The 26,570-nt window shown below is 37.4% G+C and overlaps 1 protein-coding gene across 1 annotated transcript in view; it reads right to left on the reverse strand.

The window, feature by feature from the left end:
• TLK1 (tousled like kinase 1) overlaps positions 1-26,570 on the reverse strand; it is a 163,261-nt gene that overhangs the window by 88,095 nt on the left and 48,596 nt on the right. The window contains exon 2 of the mRNA XM_043487915.1: positions 20,842-20,960. Within this exon, the coding sequence (XP_043343850.1) occupies positions 20,842-20,960 (119 nt within the window). The remainder of the gene's footprint in view (positions 1-20,841; positions 20,961-26,570) is intronic.

Genomic DNA, 26,570 nt, shown 5'->3' on the forward strand with positions numbered 1-26,570 from the left:
GGTGAGTGTGTGTGTGTGTGTGTATGCATATAAGAACACTATTCAGCCATTAAGAAAAAGGGAAATCTTTCCATTTGTGGCAACTTAGAACCTGAAGACACTATGCTAAGTGAAATATGTCAGAGAAAGACAAATACCTTCTGATTTTGCTTATGTGTGGAATCTTAAAAAACAATAAAAATTTAAAAACCCAAGCTCAAAGATATAGAGAAGAGATTGGTGGTTGCCAGAGACAAGTGGGGGATGCGGGAGAAATGGATAAATGGGGTCAAAAGGTACAAACTTCCACTTATAAAACAAATAAGTCTTGAGGATATAATGTACAGCATGGCAACAGTAGTTAATAATACTGTATTTGCATATTTGAAAGCTGCTAAGAAAGTAAATCTTAAAAACCCTCATCACAAGGAAAACAATTGTAACCATGTATGGTGATGTTAACATCATGTGGTGATCACTTTGTAACACACAAATATGGAATCATTATATTGTACACATGTGATCTAATCTACATGTAATCTTAAACATCACTTATACCTCAATAAAAAACTTACAATTAAAAAAAATAAAATCTTGAAAGCAGTCAGAGAAAGATAACACATTACATTCATTAGAACAAAAAAGGATATGACTGACAGCTAGTTTGTCACAATAGGTATTGGAGGTCAGACTTCACCTCTGAAAATGTAAGCCAAGAGAACCCTGGACTGAGACACATAAGGCACAGATGAGGAAAGAGAGGTCTTAAGTGCACAGCTACACACTAAATGAAGACACTCAGCACTTTCTGTGCTAAACTAGAAAGGTGGCAGCCAAACTTAAACTCTTCAGGTTGAAGATTACAGAATTTCTCTCTAGGAAAACAAACCATCGTTTAAGAGACAAGACTTACGGAGACCAAGAATCAAACACCTCTCAGAAAAACGACCCAGTCAAGTCATCCTACTGAAGCAAATCCTGCCTACTCAAACAACACTTCTACTAAGTGTTCCAGTGCCTAATGTATAGATATGAAGAAGGCCCCGTTATCACCAGATATCTGAAAAATATAAACAAAAAAAATTTTTTTAACCCACGGGAAAAAGACAACCCAGGAGGCAGAAAAAAAAATTCAAACAAAAATAAAACTTTCACTAATACCCTAGTAACAGCAAACTACGAAAATGAAACATTTTAAGAACAACCCAAAAGGACTCTCCCTGGCTGTCCAGCAGTTAATACGCCACACCTCCACTGCATGGGGAGCAAGTTTCATCCCTGGTTGGAGTCTAAGGTCCTGCATGCCGCACAGTGTGGTCAAAGTCAAATAAATAAATAAACAATTTTTAAATTAAAAAAAGGAGAGAGTGAACGCCCACCCACCTCCACTCCCCCACCCCGCCGCAAAAAAAAAAAAAAAAAACAACCACCACTCCTGGAAATTAAAAACATGACAGCAGAAACACACAGAAAATAAACTGGATGAATTCAAAGATAAAGCTGAAGAAACCTTCCCAGGAAGAGAAAAAAGTCAAAGAAAAAAGAAAACTAGAGAATCTATCCAAGAGGCACTGTTCCAAATAAGAGTTCCTGAAAAAAGAAAGATTAATGAGGTAAAATTATCAAAGAAATAACTGAAGAAACTTTTAAAGAACTGTTAAACATTAGTTTCTGGATTGGAAGGACACACTTCTGAATCAAGCACACTGGTTCAAGGAGAATCTCTACCAACACACATTATAATGAATTTAAATGCCAAGGATGTGAAGCTTATAGAGAAGAATAAACAGGAACATCTACATAGATCAGGAATAAGAAGAGCACTGGAGTGCTCAGGAGTAACACGGGAAGCTAGAAAGCAATGGAACAATGCCTTCAAAACTCTGTTAAAATGATTTCCATCCTAGAATCCTACACCCAAACTAATAGCTAAGTGGGAAGAGGACAATACGCAAGGTCTCAGATATCTGACTACCCATTTATCTGCTTCAACAAACAGAAGAATAAACCAAGAATGAGAAAAATAGGGCATTTAAGAAACAGGGGCTCCAGGTGGGATGCATGAGACAAGTGCTCGGGCCTGGTGCACTGGGAAGACCCAGAGGAATCGGGTGGAAAGGGAGGTGGGAGGGGGGATCGGGATGGGGAATACGTGTAAATCTATTGCTGATTCATGTCAATGTATGACAAAACCCACTGAAAAAATAAATTAATTAATTAATTAAAAAAAAAAAAAAAAAGAAACAGGGGCTCAAACACGGGACAGATACAGAATGAATTCCCATGAAGATAAATAAGAGGGATTCCAGGATGAGAGGCACACAGAAGACACAGAGAGTAACTAGCCTAGATTTTAGAGGCTGTAAGTAAGTAAATGTTAGTTGCTCAGTTGTCCCCGACTGTTTGCGACACCATGAGCTGCAGCACACCAGGCTCCTGTGTCCATGAGATTTTCCAGGCAAGGATACTGGAGTGGGTTGCCATTTCCTTCTCCAGGGGATGTTCCTGACCCAGGGATCGAACCTGGGTCTCCTGCACTGCAGGCAGATTCCTTACCTACTGAACTATGGGTCAGAGGCCATGCCGACAGAAAAATAAGAAGAAAACAGGTAAATAAACATATTTGAAAAAAGATTAATACATATCTGCTAGAGATTATATGGAAGCTTACATGAATACTAATGAACTAAAGAAATAAGTCAACTCTAGGAAAAACAAAAAGTTGTACAACAGTATTAACAGAAACATAATCATGGAATCTCACAGCTGTGAATAAAATTTACAGTCATGATATAAACAATGAAATAATTATCTAACCAAAAACTAAAATATATCTAAATTAGGATAGGGTTGTGGAAGCTTGAGGGTTGGATAATATAAGTGTTACACCTCATCGTTTATAAAAGGAAGTCAATAAATATAAAAAAAAACTGAAAAACCCACAAAGAACTGTAATAATCTTATTGAGAAATATAAACATACAAAGTAAAACATATATAGTATAATAAAAAGCTATAGGTGAGAAATATTACCTCTATGAAGAATGAATGTAGGATTAAAAAAATGGGGAATGCTTCATCTAATTTTCCTTACAGGCTTTTAAAGCTCTGACCCTTGTATGTCTTTTTCCTTCTTGAGCTGTAGGAATTCTTTACATATTCTGGGTATGAATCCTCTATGATTTTCCCTTTCACTCATATATTGGTATCATTTGAACATGGCTGCATTTATCAAATGATTTCCTTTATGACTATAGCCTTTTGTGACCCATTTGTGAATCCATCATTATTCTTATTAAAGCTTTACTGTTTTTATTTTTCATATTCAGATCTACAAGTCACTTGCAATTGATTTTTCTATGATGGCAAGGAGTGGTGATCTGAGTCATTTTTTTTCATGTGGGTATTCAATTGATCCAGCATTATCTATTATAAAAGACCTCACTTTACCCACTGCACTGCAAAGTCACCTTTGTCATATATTAAGTTAATGTATATGAATGGCTCTGCTACTGGACCCTATTCTGTTCCACTCGTCTATTTTCTCTCCTCTGTCAATATCACCATGCTGTAATTACATTCCTTGGTATATACCTAAGAGAACTGAAAACACATGTCTACACAAAAACTTGTATCAGAATGTTCACAGCAGCATTATTCCTGTAAAAAATATAAACAACCTAAATGTCCACCAACTGTGAATGGATATACAAAATGTGAAACACATCAATATAATGAAACATCTGGTAATAAAAAGAAATGAGTACTAATACATACTACAATATTCATGAACCTTGAAAATATTCAACAAGGTGAGAAAACCTGCCACAGACACAAAACGCAATGTTCTGTATGACTGACTCCACTTATATGAAACATTCAGAAGAGGCAAATCCACAGAGACAGAAAGTAGACAAGTGGTTGCCAGGGGACACAGGGCAGGGGAAGAAAGCCGGAAAATGAGGAGTTGCTGTAAATGTTTATAGGGTTTCCTATGAGGGTGATAAAAATATTCTGGAATTAGTGGTGATGGCTGAACAACCGTGTGATATACTAGATACCACTGAACAATCCACTTTCAAAGAGTCAATTTTACAGTGTATGAATTATATTGCAATACAAAAAGTTTCAAGTTATTAAGGAAAAGAGTGTGGGGGTGAGAGCTTAACAAAATATATAAATGATTATGTAATCATTTATACATTCAGATATACAGTAAGCACACATGCAAGCACAAACTCACAGACTTTTCAAGCCTTCAAAGCTGAAAAAATTTTTGCAAATATTCACGAGATAGTTTTTAAAACATACAAGTAACACAAGCACATAGAAAAAATTTCATTACAGAAATGTTAATTTTTCCCTCCCGGATCAGTCCTACTCTACTGAGGGGAAAAGGAAAGATATGCCCATTTGAATGCAGAATTCCAAAGAATAGCAAGGAGAGATTAGAAAGCTTTCCTCAGTGATCAATGCAAAGAAATAGAGGTAAACAATAATATGGGAAAGACTAGAGCTCTCTTCAGGAAAATTAGAGGTACCAAGGGAACTTTTCATGCAAAGATGGGCACAATAAAGGACAGAAATGGTATGAACCTAATGCAAGCAAAAGATATTAAGAAAAGGTGGCAAGAATACACAGAAGAACTATACAAAAAAGATCTTCATGACCCAGATAAGCATGATGGTGTGATCACTCACCTAGAGCCAGACGTCATGGAATGCGAAGTCAAGTGGGCCTTAGGAAGCATCACTATGAACAAAGCTAGTAGAGGTGATGGAATTCCAGTTGAGCTATTTCAAATCCTAAAAGATGATGCTGTTAAGTGCTGCACTCAATATACCAGCAAATTTGGAAAACTCAGCAGTGGCCACAGGACTGGAAAAGGTCAGTTCTCATTCCAATCCCAAAGAAAGGCAATGCCAAACAATGTTCAGACTACTGCACAATTGCACTCATCTCACAAGCTAGCAAAGTAATGCTCAAAATTCTCCAAGCCAGGCTTCAACAGTACATGAACCATGAACTTCCAGATGCTCAAGCTGGATTTAGAAAAGGCAGAGGAACCAGAGATCAAATTGCCAGTATCCGCCGGATCATCAAAAAAGCAAGAGTGTTCCAGAAAAACATCTACTTCTGCTTTATTGACAACACAAAAGCCTTTGATTGTGTGGATCACCACAAACTGTGGAAAATTCTTAAAGAGATGCGGATTCCAGATCACCTGACCTGCCTCCTGAGAAATCTGTATGCAGGTCAAGAAGCAACAGTTAGAACTGGACATGGAACAATGGAGTGGTTCCAAATGGGGAAAAGAGTACATCAAGGCTGTATATTATCACCCTGCTTACTTACCTTATATGCAGAGTACATCATGAGAAATGCTGGGCTGGATGAAGCACAAGCTGGAATCAAGATTGCCGGGAGAAATATCAATAACCTCAGATATGCAGATGACATCACCCTATGGCAGAAAGTGAAGAACTCAAGAGCCTCTCAATGAAAGTGAAGAGGAGAGTAAAAAAGTTGGCTTAAAATTCAACATTCAGAAAACTAAGATCATGGCATCCAGTCCCATCACTTCATGGCAAATAGATAGGGAAACAATGGAAACAGTGACAGACTTTATTTTGGGGGGCTCCAAAATGACTGCAGATGGTGACTGCAGCCATGAAATTAAAAGATGCTTACTCCTTGGAAGTTATGACCAACCTAAACAGCATATTAAAAAGTAGAGACATGACTTTGTCAACACAGGTCCATCTCATCAAAGCTATGGTTTTTCCAGGAGTCAGGTATGGATGTGAAAGCTGGACTATAAAGAAAGCTGAGCGCCAAGAATTGATGCTTTTGAATTGCGGTGTTGGAGAAGACTTGAGATCTGCAAGGAGATCCAACCAGTCCATCCTAAAGGAAATCAGTCATGAATATTCATTGGAAGGACTGATGCTGAAGCTGAAACTCCAATACTTTGGCCACCTGATGTGAAGAACTGATTCATTTAAAAAGACCCTGATGCTGGGAAAGATTGAAGGCGGGAGGAGAAGAGGATGACAGCATGAGATGGTTGGATGGCATCACCAACTCAATGGACATGAGTTTGAGTAAACTCTGGGCACTGGTGATGGACATGGAGGCCTGGCGGGCTGCAGTCATGACTAAGCGACTAAACCGAACTGAACTGACCTTGAGGCAACCACTTTTTAAAAAACTGTTTTCAATTCAAATTTTCAACAGGCAATGCAAGCTACTTCATTCCTTATCATATTTCTAAGGCTTTATATCTACACTAACAAATTAAATATATGTTCATTGATTTCTCCCTTCTTACTCAAGAGGTAATTATCCTGTATTGCTTTCTTTTCTGTTAATACACATTGGAAAAACTCCAAATCAACATGTAGATAGCTTCATTCCTGTTTTCCTTTGCTACTTACTTTCAAACAGGTGCGGAGTATTCCACTATACAGTATAATACTACATTTCAATAATTCTTTATGGACCTTGCCATGAAAGATGAAGAGTTTAGCTCACTGGCATCACAGCTTCTCCTGCTTCCTGATAAATTTTTACTTCCAAAGTATCTTCAATGATACTTTAAATAATCAACTTTCTTATTCTTTAAATTGTGTGTAATTCTTTACTATGTAATATAAGAAAACAAATCTTTACATTGGCTCTTTATCCCAAAATGATAGATACACTGTAACTTCACATCAGTATAATTTACAACATGTACCTTTACTTTCTACCTATAATCCTGCAACAGAGCCACAAACTCATGCCACAAGGATCTGGGGCAAGTAAAATAAACAGGTGACGCAATATTGGGATTAAGAGAAAAGAAGTACCATATGACAGAATATAAATTCTCTCTCTTCTAGTGTTCGTTATCAGTGATGAACACTGAATTAGCAAATGATAAATTACTGATGCTAAGAGAACTACAGGATTAGGTTCCTGAAAGGTTCTCATCACAATTTCACCAACCAATCAATACATAACCTTGTTTTATATAAAAGTGTGCTTCTGCTTAGACACCTTATTTAATATATACTGTCACACTGATTGCATGGCAAACAACACTATAACTCATGCCTGAATGAAGCTAATCTAACAAGCATATTTTCTCCCTAAGGCACATCACAGTCTTCTTGTGCTTAGAACACTACACAACACTTTGCTACAACTCTGAGGGGCTATTTTAAACAGGAAAACTACCAATAAAAAGCACAAAAATGTGGAGAAATATGGCATCAAGTAAACTGAGAGAAGAATAACTTGCTTGTAGTGTAAGAGTTTAAAATATAGGCAGAGTGTCACTTTGTTTAGCCTCAGGTGACTCAAAACTTTCACCACTCTGCATATGTGCAGGCCCTTGAATAACCAGGAAAAGCAATGGAAGTTTTAGTTTTGAAGTTACAAATAAATTTTAGCAAGTATGTGAATTTGTAATAACAGAATCTTTGAATGAAGAGTACTGATTATTGTGTGTATGATCATATTGTACAAATCCTATGGCCTTGCTCTTTTATATATTTTTTAACATAATCCAAAAGAACTTTATTAAAACCCCTCAATATAGCTCTACTTTAAAAAAATTCAACATGTACTTTTGGAACTGTCTGATATATAAAAGTTCATAACTGTCATATCTTTCTTCCTGGTGGCTCAGACAGTAAAGAATCCGCCTGCAATTTGGGAGACCTGGGTTTGATCCCTGGGTTAGCCAGATACCCTGGAGGAGGGCATGGCAACCCACTCTAATATTCTTGCCTGGAGAATCCCCATGGACAGAGGAGCCTGGCAGGCTACAGTCCATGGAGTCACAGAGTTAGACACAACTAAGCAACTAAGCACAGCACAGCACAATCCTTAAATAGTATCTACCTTTGTTCCATTCAAGCTTTTCAAGACTATTTCATCTGATACTCATTCATGCATTCAAAGGGATACCCTGTTGGTTCAGATTGCAAAGAATCTGCCTGAAATGCAGGTGACCTGGGTCAGGAAGATCCCCTGAAGAAGGGAATGGCTACCCACTCCACTATTCTTGCCTGGAGAATCCCACAGACAGAGGAGCCTGACAGGCTACAGCTCATGGCATGGCAAAGAATCAGACACAACTAAGCGACTAACACTTTCACACATTCAAAAATAATTATTTAGGGCCTTACTATTGTCGTAGATGCTAGGGATATAATAGAAAAAGACTTAGATTCAAGTACTCATGAAGTTTACACTACAAGAAGGGAAACAGACAATAAACAAACATGTAAGTATTTAGTAACATGTAAGAAACCAGTAAGTACTTCTTAAAAATTAAGTGGAGAAAGGGAGAGTGGTACAGGAATATCATACACAGAGCATCATAGAATGCCTATGTAAAGAGGTGACATTTGAGCAGAAACCTGAAGTTAGATAAGTACATTTGAGGCAACTGGCAAATAAACCAGTGTGAGTGCAGTAGCGGCACAGTTAGTCAAATAGGGTAGTTAGTCTACAGCTAAATCAGAAGATCTACTAAAAGCATTTCATTTTAATTGTGATGGTAAGTCTTCGTAAGAGTCTGAAGTTGAGGAGATACTGATCTCAAATTTGTATTTGATTCTACTGTCTTTTATGATTATCTGAAATATTTTCCTTCTGGTTAATTCCAATCTTTGTCATTTTGGGGGTATGTTTCCTGTCAATTGCCTAAAGATAGATTCTCATTTTTTATCATAATATACACTTGGCTTTACTTCTACTATATTACATAAAAGCAGGTAAAAATATTTCCTCTTTCTTCCTCATATTTATTAGACTAAGTTTTTTTGTTCCTCCTCTTATACCCCATCATAGTAAAAGTTCTGTGTATAGTATCTCTGCTCTTCTGCTTATTCCTTTCTTACTTTCAGCAAACATAAGCCTATTTTTCTCTATAGAAAAATCAAATCTTGAACTATTCTGTATTCCTAGATGATTTTCTTATCTTTCTCCTTCATTCTTCTTCTCTCAGAGCATGATCATTAACAGAAATTTGATTCTTCAAATGGTTTCATTTCCATATTACAAACTCCTGGTGTTAACTATTATTAAAATCTGCCTACTATTAACAATGCATTTTACAGGCACGTTATCACAATCAATCCAAATAAAAACACTGTAAGGGTCATTGCTCACCACTATCTGACATCCTATAAGGTTTTGTTTGTTATTGTCTATTTGCTAAGCCGTGTCTGACTCTTTCAATACCCCATGGACTGTAGCCTGCCAGGCTCCTCTGTCCATGGGAAATCCCAGGTAAGAATACTGGAGTGGGTTGTCATTTTCTCCTCAAGGGGATCTTCCTAACCCAGGCATCGAACGCACATCTCCTGCAACAGCAGGCGGGTTCTTCACCACTGAGCCCACCAGGGAAGCCCTCTCTAATCTTTACCTGTACTATTAAATATAAGTAAGTATTTTAAAATACAAGCTTATCCCCGAAAGAACAACAAAACCAACACTAGTGCGGTATCATCATCCAACATACACTCCACACTCAAATTTTCCCTGTTGTCTCAAAAATGCCCTTTAAAGTTGTTTTTCTCCCAATCCAGGAGGAAATCAGGATCTAGAGTCACACAATGCATTTGGCGAGTAAGTAAGTCTCTCTTGTCTCATCTGACCGAGAACGGTCCCTCCACTTCTGTTTGCTCTTCATGGCGCTGGCCTCCAGGATGCCCCAGGGCTGTTTCCTCATGATTGAATTCAAATCAAACATTTCTGCAATGAAAACTAGAGGTGATGAGTGTTATTCCTATTACATCACCCTCAAGATGCACATAATGTCAAGCTCTCTGTGACATGACCAGTGCAAAGCTTAACTTTATTTACTAGGGTGGAAACCAACACATCTCTCTACTTTAAAGGCACATTTGCTCTTTTATAATTAGTAACTAATCTATAGGGTGGAGAAGGAAATGGAAAACCACTTCAGTATTCTTGCAATGAGAACCTCATGAACAGTATAAAAAGGCATAAGATATTACACAGAAAGATGAGCCCCTCAGGATGGTAGGTGTCCAATATGCTACTGGAAAGGACTAGAGAAATAGCTCCAGAAAGAATAAAGAGGCTGGGCCAAAGCAGAAAGGACCCCCAGCTGTGGATGTGACTGGTGGTAAAAGTAAAGTCTGATGCTGTAAAGAACAATATTGCATAGGTACCTGGAATGTTAGGTCCATGAATCAAGGTAAATTGGATGTGGTCAAACAGGAGATGGCAAGAGTGAGCATCAACATTTTAGGAATCAGTGAACTAAAAAGGATGGAAATGGGTAAATTTTATTTAGATGACCATTATATCTACTACTGTTGGCAAGAATCCCTTAGAAGGAATGGAGTAGCCTCATACCCAACAAAAGAGTCCAAAATGCAGTACTTAGTGCAATCTCAAAAACGACAGAATGATCTCGGTTCATTTCCAAGGCAAACCATTCAACATCACAATAATCCAAGTCTATGCCCCAAACACTAATGCCAAAGAAGCTGACAATTCTATGAAGACCTACAAGACCTTCTGGAACCAATGCCCAAAAGAGATGTTCTTTTCATGATAAGGGACTGGAATGCAAAAGCAGGAAGTCAAGAGATACCCGGAGTACTGAGCAAGTTTGCCTTGGAGTACAAAATGAAGCAGGGCAAAGGCTAACAGAGTTTTGCCAAGAAAATACACTGGTCATGGCAAACACCCTCTTCCAACAACACAAGAGACGACTCTACACATGGACATTACCAGATGGTCAATACTGAAATCAGATTGATTATATTCTCTGCAGCCAAAGGTAGAGAAGCTCTATACAGTCAGCAAAGACAAGACTTGGAGCAGACTGGGGCTTAGAACATCAGCTCCTTAATACAAAATTCAGGCTCACATTGAAGAAAGTAGGAAAAACCATTAGGCCATTCAGGTATGACCTAAATCAAATCCTGTATGATTACAGTGGAGATGACGAATAGATTCAAGGGATTAGATCTGGCAGACAGAACACCGGAAGAACTATGGACGGAGGTTTGCAACACTGCACAGGAGGTGGTGACCAAAACCATCCCCAAGAAAAAGAAATGCAAGAAGGCAAAGTGGTTATCTGAGGAGGGCTTACAAATAGCTGAGAAACGAAGAAAGAAAAAAAGCAAAGGAGAAAGGGAAAGATATACTCAACTGAATGCTGAGTTCCAAAGAATAGCAAGGAGATAAGAAAGTCACCTTAAGTAAACAATTCAAAGAAAGAGAGAAAAACAGCAGAATGGAAAAGACTAGAGATTTCTTCAAGAAAAAGAGATACCAAAGGAACATTTCCTGCAAAGATGGGCACAATGAAGGACAGAAACAGCAAGGACCTAACAGAAGCAGAAGAGATTAAGAAGAACAGGCAAAAATACACAGAAGAACTATACGAAAAAGGTCTTAATGACCCAGATAACCACAATGGTGTGGTCACTCATCTATAACCAGACATCCTACAGTGTAAAGTCAAGTGGGCCTTAGGAAGCATTATTATGAACAAAGCTAGTGGAGGTGATGGAACTCCAGTTGAGCTATTTCAAATCCTAAAACGTGATTCTGTTAAAGTGCTATACTTAATACGCTAGCAAATTTGGAAAACTCAGCAGTGACCATAGGACTGGAAAAGGTCAGTTTTCATTCCAGTTCCAAAGAAAGGTAACACCAAAGAATGTTCAAATTATCATACAGTTGCATTCATTTAACATGCTAGCAAGACTGTGATCAAAATCCTTCAAGCTAGGCTTCAGCAGTACGTCAATCAAGAACTTTCAGATGTACAAGCTGGATTTAGAAAAGGCAGAGGAACCAGAGATCAAACGGCCAACATCTGATGGATCATAGGAAAAACAAGGGAATTTCAGAAAAACATCTGCTTCACTGACTACACTAAAGCATTTGACTGTGTGGATCACAACAAACGAAAATTCTTAAAGAGATGGCAATACCTGACCATCTTACTTGCCTCCTGAGAAACCTGTATGCAGGACGAGAAGCAACAGTCAGTACTGGACATGGAACAAAGGGCTGGTTCAAAACTGGGGAGAGGAGCAAGTCAAGGCTGTATATTGTTCTCCAGCTTAGTTCACTTCTATGCAGAGTATGTCATGTGAAATGCCAGGCTGGATGAATCAAGCTGGAATCAAGATTGAGAAAAGAAATAACAACAACCTCAGATATGCAGATGATACCACTCTAATGGCAGAAAGTGAAGAGGAACTGAAGAGCCCCTTGATGAAAGTGAAACAGCAGAGTGAAAAGGCTGGCTTAAAATTCAACATGCAAAAAACGAAGATCATGGCATCAGGTCACATCACTTCATGGCAAATAGATGGGAGAAAATGGAAACAGTGACAGATTTGGGCTCTAAATTCACTGTACATGGTGACTGCAGTCATGAAATTAAAAGATGCTTGCTCCTGGGAAGAGAAGCAATGACAAACTTAGACAGCGTATTAAAAGGCAGAGACAAAGGTCCGTATAGTCAAAGCTATGGTTTCTCCAGTAGTCATGTAACAATGTGAGAGTTGGACCATAAAGAAGGCTGAGTACTGAAGAATTGATGAACTGGTGCTGGAGAAGACTCTTGAGAGTCCCTTGGACTGCAATATCAAACCAGTCAATCCTAAAGGAAATCAGTCCTGAATATTCACTGGAAGGACTGATGCTGAAGCTCCAGTACTTTGACCACCTGATGTGAACAGATGATTCACTGGCTAAGTCCCTCAGTCTGTGAAAGACTGAGGGCAAGAGAAAGGGGCGACAGATGGTAAGATGGTTGGATTGGATGGCATCAATGATTCAATGAACATGAGTCTGAGCAAACTCTGGGAAATAGTGAAGGACAGGGAAGCCTGGTATGCTACAGTTCATGAGGTCACAGAGTTGTGACATGACTTGGCAACTGAACAACAATAGAGTGAAACTTTGAATCCTTGTGAAGCACTGTTCTCCAAAACATTTTACTAAATGGTTTTAGCATGCATTGATGATCCTTAACTTAATCAGTACTGGGAAACACTGTGTTGATTTTCTGAGTCTATATTCTTCCTACATTAGCTGACACTCTTTTAAGAGATTGCCACATAACATTAAGCATACCTAGCTTGGTTCCTAAGTACCATTCCCCACTAAAATGAAGTAAGGTTCTTTGAAAAGGTCTGTTTACAGTTTTCATCTTTTTTTTTTTTAATTGAAGAAAAACTGCTTTACAGTGTTAAGTTTCTACCAAACAGCAACATGAATCAGCCACAGGTCTGTTCACATTTGAGACCAATGATACTTGAAAGAGATGACAGAGATGCGTATATACACATGAGTACAAAACAAAGCTGAGGACAGTATTCCTAAGATCTAAAAAAACAAATATTTTTAAAAAAATAATTATGTAGTCATGAAAAGAACCAAAGAAGATATATGCATGTAAAAAGGTAGCATCAAAATATATCAAGCCAAAACTGATAAACAAGCTGAAATGCATACCTCAATAATCACAATTAAAGATTTAAAAATACCTCCCTCAAAAAAAGACAGCTCAAGCTGACAATACAAGGAGATATCCAAGATCTGAACAAATACAATTAGAAGCTATTAGATATGAAATGTTTATAAAACAGGGCACATTTCAGGACTGATGCCACACAAACTATATTTTCAAAAAGCAATGCAAAAAATTTAATTCTATAACAAAAGAAGATCTCAAAATAGCTACACTTAAGGAGTGAATATACAAATGTTTATTGTAACTGTATTTGTAATCCTTAAAATACTTAAAATAACCTAGATGTTCTTTATCTAGTAGAAATGGATTAAAAAAAAACTGTGGTATATTTTTACAAGCTACAATATAAAAAACAGATAACCAACAAGGACCTACTCTATAGCAGAGGGAACTACACTCAATATTTTGTAATCATCTATAATGGAAACGAACATAAAGAAAAATATACATGTATGTATAATGGAATCACCTTGCTGTACACCTGAAACACAACACTGTAAACCAACTATATTTTAATAAGAACTTAAAAAACTGTATCAATAAATCATTATTTTATACAATAGAATACTATTTAACAATAAAAATTAACTATTGATAACATTACAACAATGGATGAATCTCAAAGGAATGCATTTTCCTAAGATAAAAGAAGTCAGAATCTAAGGCTACATATTTACAATACTGACTCCATTTATATGACAGGCTTGCAAAGGCAAAACTATAAAAACAGTAAACAAATCAGTGGTTGCCAGAGGCAACCTAAAGGGCAGAGTACAAAAGGGCATGGGGGAATATTTTGAGAACTATTTTACAGCCTAATTGTGGTGGAGGTTACACAATTTTATGCATTCACAAAACTTACAGCACAAGTCACTTAAAATCTGTAAATTTTATTGTGTATTAATTATGTATCATAAAAATAATCTAACTCATTCAACTCAAAAGCTGGAAGAAGAGCCACAGAGCAAATCCAACAAGTAAATTATGATGACAGAAATCAATGAGGAAAATAAAGTGAAACAGATTAAGACCAATTCTTTGCAACAGTTACTTAATTAGAGCTCTGGCAGGAATGAACAGAAAAGGAGAATCTTAAAGAATAAACAGAAATGAATAAGAATTGAGATTTTTTAAAGTGTTATAACTATCCACTAATAAGTCTGAAAAGATCTGAAATAGATTAATAAGCTAATTAATATTAATGAAGTTTAAATGATAGTGCTCTCTTCACAACAAACCCCAGGACAAGACAGTTTTATAGGTAAACGTCTACTCATCTTCCCATGAACATTTTCTACCATATATACAATGTTGAAAAAAATCAAAATAGCAAAAAAATAGTTCACTTTATGGGGCTAGTGTGATACTGTTTTATAAAGCAGACAAGGTGGTATGATGAAAATGTTGTACATCTTAAAAGGAATGTGGATTACTACAAGTGTACACATTTGTCAAAACTCACTAAAATATTACTCTTCAGGTCTGTGTATCTATTTCTCTTATAACCATAAATGTACAAATCCTAACTAAAATAGCTAGTCATGTATTAAATCTAATAAAGTATTTTTAAAATAGTATATCATAACCAAGTTGGGTTTATCCCAGAAATGCAAAGTTCAATTTTTTTTTTAAATTTGTTACACTTACTATTTTTAAAACAAATGAACAAAAATTTCTTAACTAACCAGGAATGGAAAAGCTCTTCTGCTATGTGGTCATAGTTATATACACATAACCTACAGCAAACATTACACTTAATGGAGAAACTTTAGATGATTCCTCTTGAACAGGACAAGACATAGTACTGAAGCTCATGACCAATATAAGGAATATATATACATATACACACACACACACACACACATATATATATGAAGTATAAGAAATAAAACTGTAATTTGGGGAAACTAACAATTTCTCTTGGACAAATCTAAATAATCAACAAAGTAGTATAACCAATAAAAGAGACCAAAGTAAGACTACTAAATACAACACCACTCTATAAAAATAAAAAACCTCCTAGGTCACCAAGAGCCAACTAGAAAATATAATAAAAAATACTTCAGCCACAAAAACTTTCAAGTATCCAGAAATAAGCCCAAAAAATTCATAAAAACAGCCAAAATTTCTGTAGAACTCTACAGAGAGAACTGAACAAATGGAGAGACATTTCATGTACTTAGATGAGACAACCTAATCTTATAAACATCTCAATAACCCAAAATCAATCTGCATTTAGGACAAAAATTCCATTTGATCTTTAAAGGAAAAAGATACAAATAAGTTATTAAAGAGGAATAATTCCCAAGTGCTAACAAGTAAAGAGATGCTCAAATTTTACATGAGGGAATAAAGATCCATATATAACTGAGTCAATCTTACAAAAGAAGATTAAAGGAGAAACTTGCTTTACCACAGGAACAAGACATAACAAAACACAATCATATTCTTTATGTGATACTGACAGAAGAACACAGAAAGACCACTGGAAAGTAAGGTAAATTTCAAAGACAGCTCAGAATATACACATGGCAATTTAACATATGATACAGGTGGCATCACAAATCAGTGGGAAAATATGGATGATTTAAGAAGTGGAGAAAACTGGTTTACTATGTGGAGAAAAATAAAACCTGATCTTTATCAATATCATATAAAGATGAGGCCTCAATGGGCTAAAGAATAAATATAAAACTATAAAACAGAAGGAATTCTATTTGTGCCTCATGGGTGGGGAAGAAGAATTTCACTTTTAGAATACCATCAGAGTCCACTGGACCCAACTTTACCTTTCTGGCTTCTTTTTCAAGTCAGTTTGTAATAATTAATATTTCAGGACTTTTATTCTTGGAGACCATCCACAGAATAAAAATAGGAACTTATTTTTAATAGAATAAAACACATTCTACTTTGCAATTAATTACCAGATGTCCACCAGCTTTCATAAATCCAAAATACATTATGGGATCTTACTGATCTTATTTTTCCTATATTTTGTTATTATATCATAAAAAGAAGTCATTACTTATCATTGTTCATCAATTATTCAACTATGATGAAACAAAGAGAAGCCTCTAAAATAAAACAGAAGAATGATGATATGATAGGCAGAATATTGGCTCCCCAGTGATGCCCATGCCCTAAACACCAGAATGTTATTGTATATGGCAAAAGGGACTCTGCAGATGTGAAATGGGGAAATTATACCAGATTATCCAGATTAGGGTGGGCCCAATCTTATCATATTAGCAATTAAAAGTGAAGAGCCCTTCTAGGATATGGTCCATTACATGTGATTGTCAAAGAAGAGTCAGAGAGATGCAACACTGCTGGCTCTGAACATGGAGGAAGGACACCACCAGTCAAGGAATGCAGGCAGCCTCTCACAGCTGGAAAAGGCATGGCAAACTGATCCTCCTTCAAGCCCCCAGAAAGACATGCAGCAACACAGACAGCTTGATTTTAGCCCGGTGAGACTTGTGTCAGACTTCTGATGCTATAGAATTATAAGATAATAAATGCGTACTGTTTTGAGCATCTTCGTGATAACTTGCTATAGTAGAAATAGAAAAACAATACAGATTTAATGCCTAAAAGGATGATGCAATAGTGAGATAAATTATAATCTTCCAGTTATTTTCTTTACCTCAAAGTACTGCATCATCTTTCAAAAACATATAAATGACTAAGAAACTATCTTTGGAGTCTGATTTTAGCTTTTATAGACTCCAGCTAATAAGAAATTTTCCTTTTCCACTTAAGATGATGAAGAGAAGAAAATGACAGATGATAATTTAATTTATGACACAAATCAGAAAATAAATGTAAACAGATAAGGCACCTAAAACTGATGATGGTGACAGTAAACATATAAATAAAATCTGAGTCTTCAAATGACAATATCCTAGATGAATTCTCTCAAATTCAAGAATCAGTGAACTGGACAATACATTTCTAAGGGGAGGAAAAAGGGAAACACGCTATTCTCATCCATTAATTCATTCAACTGAAGGACTTCATCATACAATGTTCTGCAACAAGAACCTGGGCCATTTTTAAGCTAAAAGGATGCATAACAATATCCTTCATCTTTTATAATGCTTGTGCACCAAGATTTACTTGATACAAAGAGATTTTTAAGTATGTTTAAATTCATATTAAAGTTTCTAATAAAGTTGCTATTATTTTTTTCTTATTGCTGAAAATTAGTAAAATAACAAAATATAAACATAGCAAAAAGGTCTATTTGACCCAGACGGTTAATGGTGACCACTGTTTTTCTTAGTAAAACCAGAAGTTGGTATACTAAGGTATAGACCATAAAGCAAAAAAAATTAGTGAGTTTGAATACAACATCAAAGAGTTCTGTACATTTATTTATGGTGGATACCATAAAAAAAGTTAACAGACATGACAAAATGAAAGAAGTTATCTGCACTGTATGTAATCAACACGGAATATGTAGAATATACAAGGGACATATGAAAAACAGTGGCTCTAATAGTAAACAATCCACCTACAATACAGGAGACAAAAGAGACATGGGTTCGATCCCTGGGTGGAGAAAATCCCCTGGCAACCTACTCCAGTATCCTTGCCCAGAAAATTCCACGGACAGAGAAGTCTGGCGGGTTACATGGGGCAGCAAAGAGTCAGACATGATAAAGCGACTTAGCGCAGCACAGCAGCCCAGCAAGACTCACAGCAAAGCAGCACAGCAAAATATACCTTCTGGGCTATCAAACATGAGGAATCTGGATGATGCCAAGGGTTTCTTGGATACAGAGATACAGAAATACTCTTGCACTCTGCTGAATGCAAATTAGTTTTATACAACCGTTATAAATAGCACACACTATTTATTCAATTTAAATCTATACATGTCCTATGCTCTATCAATTCTGCTGTTAGGAATATATCTTTAAAAAAATGTTTTACAAAGTCATAAAAGAGAACAGTAACAAGAAATTCACCACAATGTGAGGTAGCGGGGAGTTGGAGACAACCTGATATCTATCACTAGAAGCCGTAACAGATACACTATACAATTTACACAGCAGGTAGCAGCAGTGGATTACCGTACAGGTAGGAACATATATGACAGGAACATGAGTTACAGGGACAAAGAAGAAACAAAAAGTATAAGGAAAGGTAAAAATTATGTAATGGGAGAAAAGAGTGCATCTATCAAATTCATTTTTACTCTTGAAACCTATTATGCTATATTACAACATAAATACTCAAAATATAGTATCAGTTCAGCTGCGCAGTAGTGTCTGACTCTGCGACCCCATGGACTGCAACACACCAGGCTCCCCTGTCCATCACCAACTCCCTCAGCTTGCTCAATCTCGTGTCCATCCAATCAGTGATGGCATCCAAACATCTTATCCTCTGTCATCCTCTTCTCCTCCTGACTTCAATCTTCCCCAGCATTAGGGTCTTTATCAATGAGTCAGTTCTTTGCATCAGGTGGCCAAAATATTGGAGTTTCAACTTCAGTATCAGTCCTTCCATTGAATCCTCAGGCCTGATTTCCTTTAGGATTGACTGGTTTGATCTCCTTGCAGTCCAAAGGACTCTCAAGAGTCTTTTCAAACACCACATTTCAAAAGCATAAATTCTTCAGTGCTCAGCTTTCCTTATAGTCCAACTCTCACATCCATATGTGACTGCTGGAAAAACCATAGCTTTGACTAGGTGGACCTTTGTTGGCAAAGTAATGTCTCTGATTTTTAATATGCTGCCTAGGTTGGTCATAGCTTTTCCTCCAAGGAGCAAGCGTTTTTTAATTTCATGGCTACTGGCACCATCTGCAGTGATTTTGGAGACCAAAAAAATAAAGTGTGTCACTATTTCCATTGTTTCCCCATCTATTTGCCATGAAGTGATGGGACCGGATGCCATGATCTTAGTTTTCTGAATGCTGAGTTTTAAGCCAACTTTTTCACTCTCCTCTTACTATCATCAAAAGGCTCTTTGGTTCTTCGCTTTCTGCCATAAACGTAACATCATCTGCATATGTGAGGTTATTGATATTTCTCCCGACAATCTTGACTCCAGCCTGTGCTTCATCCAGCCTGGCATTTCGCATGATGTATTCTGCATATAAGGTAAATAAGCAGGGTGACAATATACAGCCTTGACATACTCCTTTCCCCATTTGGAACAACTCCATTGTTCCATGTCCAGTTCTAACTGTTGCTTTCTGACCTGCACACAGATTTCTCAGGAGGCAGGTCAGGTGGTCTGGTATTCCCATCTCTTTAAGAATTTTCCACAGTTTGTTGTGATCCACACAGTCAAAGGCTTTGACATAGTCAATAAAGCAGAAATAGATGCTTTTCTGGAACTCTCTTGCTTTTTCTATGATCCAACGGATACTGGCAATTTGATCTCTGGTTCCTCTGCCTTTTCTAAATCCAGCTTGATCATCTGGAAGTTCACAGTTCACATACTGTTGAAGCCTGGCTTAGAGAATTTTGAGCATTTCTTTCCTAGCGTGTGAGATGAGTGCAACTGTGAAGTAGTCTGAACATTCTTTGGCATTGCCTTTCTTTGGGATTGGAGTGAAAACTAACCTTTTCCAGTCCCATGGTCACTGCTGATTTTTCCAAATTTGCTGGCATACTGAAAGCAACACTTGCACAGCATCATCTTTTAGGATCTGAAATAGCTCAACTGGAATTCCATCACCTCCACTAGCTTTGTTCATAGTGATGCTTCCTAAGGCCCACTTGACTTCGCATTCCATGACGTCTGGCTCTAGGTGAGTGATCACACCATCATGCTTATCTGGGTCATGAAGATCTCTTTTGTATAGTCCTGTGTATTCTTGCCACCTTTTCTTAATATCTTCTGCTTCTGTTAGGTCTATGCCATTTCTGTCCTTTATGCAGCCCATTGTTGCATGAAATGTTCCCTTGGTGTCTCTAACTTTCTTGAAGAGATCTCTAGTCTTCCCCATTCTATTGTTTTCCTCTATTTCTTTGCATCGATCACTGAGGAAGGCTTTCTTATCTCTCCTTGCTATTCTTTGGAACTCTGCATTCAGATGGGTATAGCTTTCCTTTTCAACTTTGCCTTTAGCTTCTTTTCTTTTTTCAGCTATTTGTAAGGCCTCCTCAGACAACCATTTTGCCTTTTTGTAAAATGGTATGCAAAATATAGTATGCTATACTAGAAGTTAGGTATAAAAACACTGGATTTTTTCCTATATATTATAAAAATAATAGTAAGTACTAACTTGCTGTTAAATATAAACCCTTTACAAAATATGCATACTTTAATACAAAGAAAAAATGTCAGATACAGATCACAACTTTACTCACTTTGGCTCCAACACTACAGCTGCCCGTGCTCCCCGTGCTCCCACTCGCAACTCCTGTAAACCTAGCTTCCAGTAATTCTTGCCTTCTTGGATCCAGACTGTGAAGCTCATCCATTGCACCTATTAAGACCAAAAAAAAAAAAAGCACACTTACATATGTATTTATATACTTACATCTAAAATATATTTATGTAATTAGCTATGACAAACCTAAACAGCATATTAAAAAGCAGGACATCACTTTTCCGACAAAGGTTCATATAGTCAAAGCTATAGTTTTTCCAGTAGTCATGTATGGATGTGAGATTTGGATCATAAAGAAGGCTGAGTACTGAAGAATTAATGCTTTTGAACTGTGGTGCTGGAGAAGATTCTTGAGACTCCCTTGATCAAGGAGATCAAATCAGAAATCAACCCTGTATATTCATTGGAAGGACTGATACTGAACTGAAGCTCCAGTACTTTGGTCACCTGATGTGAAGAGCCGACTCTTGGAAAAGATCCTGATGCTGGGAAAGATTGAGGGCAGGAGGAGAAGGGGATGACAGAGGATGAGATGGTTGGATGGCATCATGAACTCAATGGACATGAGTTTGAGCAAACTCTGAGGGATAGTGAAGGATAGGGAAGCCTGATGTGCTGCAGCCCATCTGGTCGTAAAGAGATATGACTGAACAACAACAATTAATTTAAATGTAAATATAAACTTAACAAATTCTAAAAGCAGATGAATGTAAGGACTTTAAAGGTTTTTATAATATCCACAATTATTTATCAAAATAACCTATGGTGGATTTCCAACACTTTTCAACTGCAATCCACAGCAACAAATATATTTTCACCCAAATCAACACACACATACATACATTTTATATTAAAAGTTCCACAAATGTTTATTACTATATGCTGCAAGCGCCAATATTTTCTAGTCTATTCTAATCCATTAAAAAGGAAAAAATGCTGTTTGTGAGCTATTAATTTGATGAGCCATTAATGGACCCAAGTCCATAGTTTGAAAAAAGCACCACTTCTCATAATGTAATCTCCCTACTCTAAGCTTATACAGAATTTTCCTCTAAGTGGTAACATTTTGCTTATATATAATTCATGACTTGGTTGTTTTGTTATCATTTAGTTGCTAGGTCATGGTCCGACTCTTTTGCAACCCCACGGACTGCAGCCCGCCAGGCTCTCTGTCCATGGGATTTCCCAAGCAAGAATATTGGAGTTGGTTGCCATTTCCTTCTCCAGGAGATCGTTTGATCCCTGGATTGGATGTCTCCTCCTTGGCAGGTGGATTCTTTATCATTAAGCCACCTGGGAAGCGCTCAATTTGTGACTGACTGTATTTAAAACTGGGAAGATTCTTTTAACTGCCACGTCCAAAGATTTTTTGGTACAATGCTTTTAGTTTCTAGCAGGTAGACACAACACACACACAAATATCAAGCAGATCACTGAGGTAACATCTATTATTAAACAATAACCCTGAGAATTAAAGAGGGGAAAATGAACTCCCTCATGTAATCTCAACTATGCAGACTAAAGCACCACAAATTCTAGTTAAAGTTCAACTAAACTCTTAAAAATCCTCTCTTCATGTCTGCTAATTCTCTACTGATAAAACTTTAGGAGTGACCTAAGTGAGTCAAAGGGAGGTGGAGGATATTATCAGAATCCAGAACCACATGTGGAACATTTTCAAACTACACAAGACCCCTTTCACACACCCTGATGTTTTTCTCCTAAAAGTTAAGAGCTATTCCTATAGTCCTTAACCCTTTAAAAAGTTCCCTCATTACTGTCCACCTTCATCTGGAAGGAGAGCTAGAGGGATAATGGCCACCCCTCCATGTTTATTAGCATTTCTGCACCTGTATATATCTTCCCTGTCCATTCTTCATTCTTCCATCTTAGACAAAAAGGTAGCTAAGTCCCCAAACCTAAAGCCTTCATTTCTTGCTTTTGATCCTATTCCTTCTTGATATTCAAGGAATTTTCCATTTGCACGTATTCCTGCTCTTCTGTGTATCTCTCCCCTCCCTGCCTCCTTCTGTCTCACATATGTCTTTAAAAAAAAAAAAATTGAAGCTTGAATTTTGTGCAATTAATATCAGAAAATTTAATTATTTCCTTAAACTGGTGATTTACAACCCTAACTAGTTTTAGGTCCCTAGAATCTGGTTTCTATCCTAAGTATACTCCTGACAATGTGCTTTCAAGTATCACCAGTACCTCCTTTTTTCCCTGATCCTGCTACTACATCAGAAATAGTCACTGTCAGGGGCTTCTGTGGTCATCCAGTAGTTAAGCATCCACCTTGCACTGTGATACACCAGTTCAATCCCTGGTCCGGGAAGATCCCACATGCCACGGAGCAACTAAGCCCGTCTGCCACAACTACAACTAGTCAGTCAGCATTCTACAGCCTACGAGCTGCAACTATTGAGCCAACATGCTGCAACTATGGAAGTCTGCATGCCTAGAGAAACCACTGCAATGAGAAGCCTGTACCCTGCAACAAAGAGTAGCCCCTGCCTACCCCAACTAGAGAAGGCTTGTATGCAGCAATGAAGACACGCCACAAGCAAAAAATAAAATAAATCTTTAAAAAAAAAAAAAAACATTGTCAGTTGGTTGATAGATATGAAAAACATTTTAAGTCTTTGATTTTTATCCATTTTCTTCTTAATGATTTGAGAAGCAGAAATGTTTAATTTTGAAGTGAAAACATCTAATTTTTCTATTTATGGTTATTATCTTTCTATTACCAAGAAAACTTTGCATGTCCCAAAGTGAAAAAACATAATCTTTTTAAGTTTTATGTTTTTCCACTTAGGTCTATGATTTATCCTAAATTAATATTTGTTTATGGTAGGGGGTCAGGATTTTTTCCCAATATGCTTTTCCTGTTTTATTAATCATCATTTATCAAAAAACAGAAGCAGCAAAATTCTGCATTCACCAATAGTTCTGGCGGTTTTCTCAAAAGCAATATATATATATATATATATATGGTACTAATATGAAGACAGACATGTAAACCAATGAATAAAATAGAGAGCCCAGAAATAAGAGTGCCAAGACCATTCCATGGCGGAAAAAACAGTCTTTTCAACAAACAGCATTGGAAAGACTGGATATCCACAAGCAAAAATGTTAAGTTGAACCCTTCCCTAACACCAAATACAAAAATTAACTCAAAATGGATCAAATACTTGAATATAAAGACCTGAAACTATAAAACTCATAGAAGAAAACAAGGGAAAATCTTCATGACACTGGATCTGGCAATGATTTCTTGGATATAAAAACAAAAGCTCAGCAACAAAAGAAAATATATGTAACTGGACTTTATCAAAATTAACTTCCCTGGTGGTCCAGTGGCTAATGTTCTAAGCTCCCAATGCAGGGGGCCAGGGTTCAATCCTTGGTCAGGGAACTAGATCCCATATCTGAGCTAAAAGCTGGCGCAGCTAAATAAATAAGTAAAAATAAAAATTAAAAGCGTTTTTAAAAAAACTAAAACACTTCTGTGCATCAAAGTGAAACGTTGCGGCTGCGAGCCATGTGCTACACAGGATTCAAGACCTTTGGAGGAGAGGATTTCGATCCGGGGCCGAAGACGACGTTTGACACTCAGAGGTTTCTGCTAACAATTCTACTGCAGGTAAAACAGACAGAGAAAGCTTCTGACACACATCAGAAGGGGGCAGACAGAAGGCCCCATTGTTAGCAAGCTGCTGATGAGATGAGAGACACCTCAGGCTGAGGGGTCTCACCAGGCCCCCGTCTCACAACATGCATTTTTAAGATAGAATACTACAAGTTGTGTCATTCCCGTCCCCCCACCCCGCAAAAAAAAACCAGAAAAAACAATTGACCTGAATACTGGTTTGTTGAGCCATTATCAGCCTAGGTTTGAGAAAAGAAAAAAAAGAAAAAGGTTAGTCATAGGCTGAACTAATTTGAAGGCAGACTGTAAAGCAAATACATAGTTTCATTAACACAGCTTAAGGAAAACATTTACATAAGAAAAACCCACTGGTTAGCTCAAGGTTTGAGGAAAGTTCGGTTCAGGCAGAGCCAGGTATCCTCAACAGAGAAGGGAAAAAGCCTGCCACTTGCGGTGTATTTCTTCCTGGCACTTGGGAACTTGTGGTGTTCCTACCTGTTAACGCTCTCAAAAGGATACTATCAAGAAAGTAAATGGGAGAAAACATCTGCAAGTCCTATGTCTCATAATGGACTGCTATCTAGAGATTGCAATCCGAGAAACCTGGGTTCAATCCCTGAGTTGGGAAGATCCCCTGGAGAAGGAAAAGGTTACACACTCCAGTATTCTGGCCTGGAGAATTCCACTGACTATAGTCCATGAGTTGTGAAGATCTTATTTGTACAGTTCTTCTGTGTATTCTTGCCACCTCTTCTTAGTATCTTCTGCTTCCATTAGGTCCCTACCATTTCTGTCCTTTATTGAGCCCACCTTTGCATGAAATGTTCCCTTGGTATCTCTAACTTTCTTGAAGAGATCTCTAGTCTTTCCAATTTTATTGTTTTCCTCTCTCTCTTTACATTGACCCCTGAGGAAGGCCTTCTTATCTCTCCTCACTATTCTTTGGAACTCTGCATTCAAATGGGTATATCTTTCCTTTTCTCCTTTGCTTTCCCCTTCTCTTCTATTCACAGCTATTTGTAAGGCCTCCTCAGACAGCCATTTCACTTTTTTACACTTCTTTTTCCTGGAGGTGGTCTTGATTCCTGTCTCCTGTACAATGTCACGAATCTCCGTCCATAGTTCATCAGGCACTCTGTCTATCAGATCTAGTCCCTTAAAGCTATTTCTCACTTCCACTGTATAGTCATAAGGGATTTGATTTAGGTCATACCTGAATGGTCTAGAGGTTTTCTCCACTTTCTTCAATTTCAGTCTGAATTTAGCAATAAGGAGTTCATGATCTGAGCCATAGTCAGCTCCTGGCCTTGTTTTTGCTGACTGTGTAGAGCTTCTCCATCTTTGGCTGCAAAGAATATAACCAATCTGATTTCAGTGTTGACAGTCTGGTGATGTCCATGTGTAGAGTCTTCTTTTGTGTTGTTGGAAGAGGGTGTTTGCTATGACAAGTGCGTTCTCTTGGCAGAACTCTATTAGCCTTTGGTCTGCTTCATTCTGTACTCCAAGACCAAATTTGCCTGTTACTCCAGGTGTTTCTTGACTTCCTACTTTTGCATTCCAGTCCCCTATAATGAAAAGGATATCTTTTTTTGCTGTTAGTTCTAGAAGGTCTTGTAGGGCTTCAAAGAACTATTCCACTTCAGCTTCTTCAGCGTTACTGGTCGGGGCATAGACTTGGATTACCGTGATACTGAATGGTTTGCCTTGGAAATGAACAGAGATCATTCTGTTGTTTTTGAGATTTCATCCAAGTACTGCATTTCAGACTCTTCTGTTGACTATGATGGCTACTCCATAATAATCATGATGGTGTGATCACTCACCTAGAGCCAGACATCTTGGAATGTGAAATCAAGTGGGCCTTAGGAAGCATCACTACGAACAAAGCTAGTGGAGGTGATGGAATTCCAGTTGAGCTATTTCAAATCTTGAAAGATGATGCTGTCATGATACTACTCAATATGCCAGCAAATTTGGAAAACTCAGCAGTGGCCACAGGACTGGAAAAGGTCAGTTTTCATTCCAATCCCAAACAAAGGCAATGCCAAAGAATG

This window comes from Cervus canadensis, chromosome 15, assembly GCF_019320065.1.
Source record: "Cervus canadensis isolate Bull #8, Minnesota chromosome 15, ASM1932006v1, whole genome shotgun sequence".
NCBI classification, from domain to species: domain Eukaryota; kingdom Metazoa; phylum Chordata; class Mammalia; order Artiodactyla; family Cervidae; genus Cervus; species Cervus canadensis.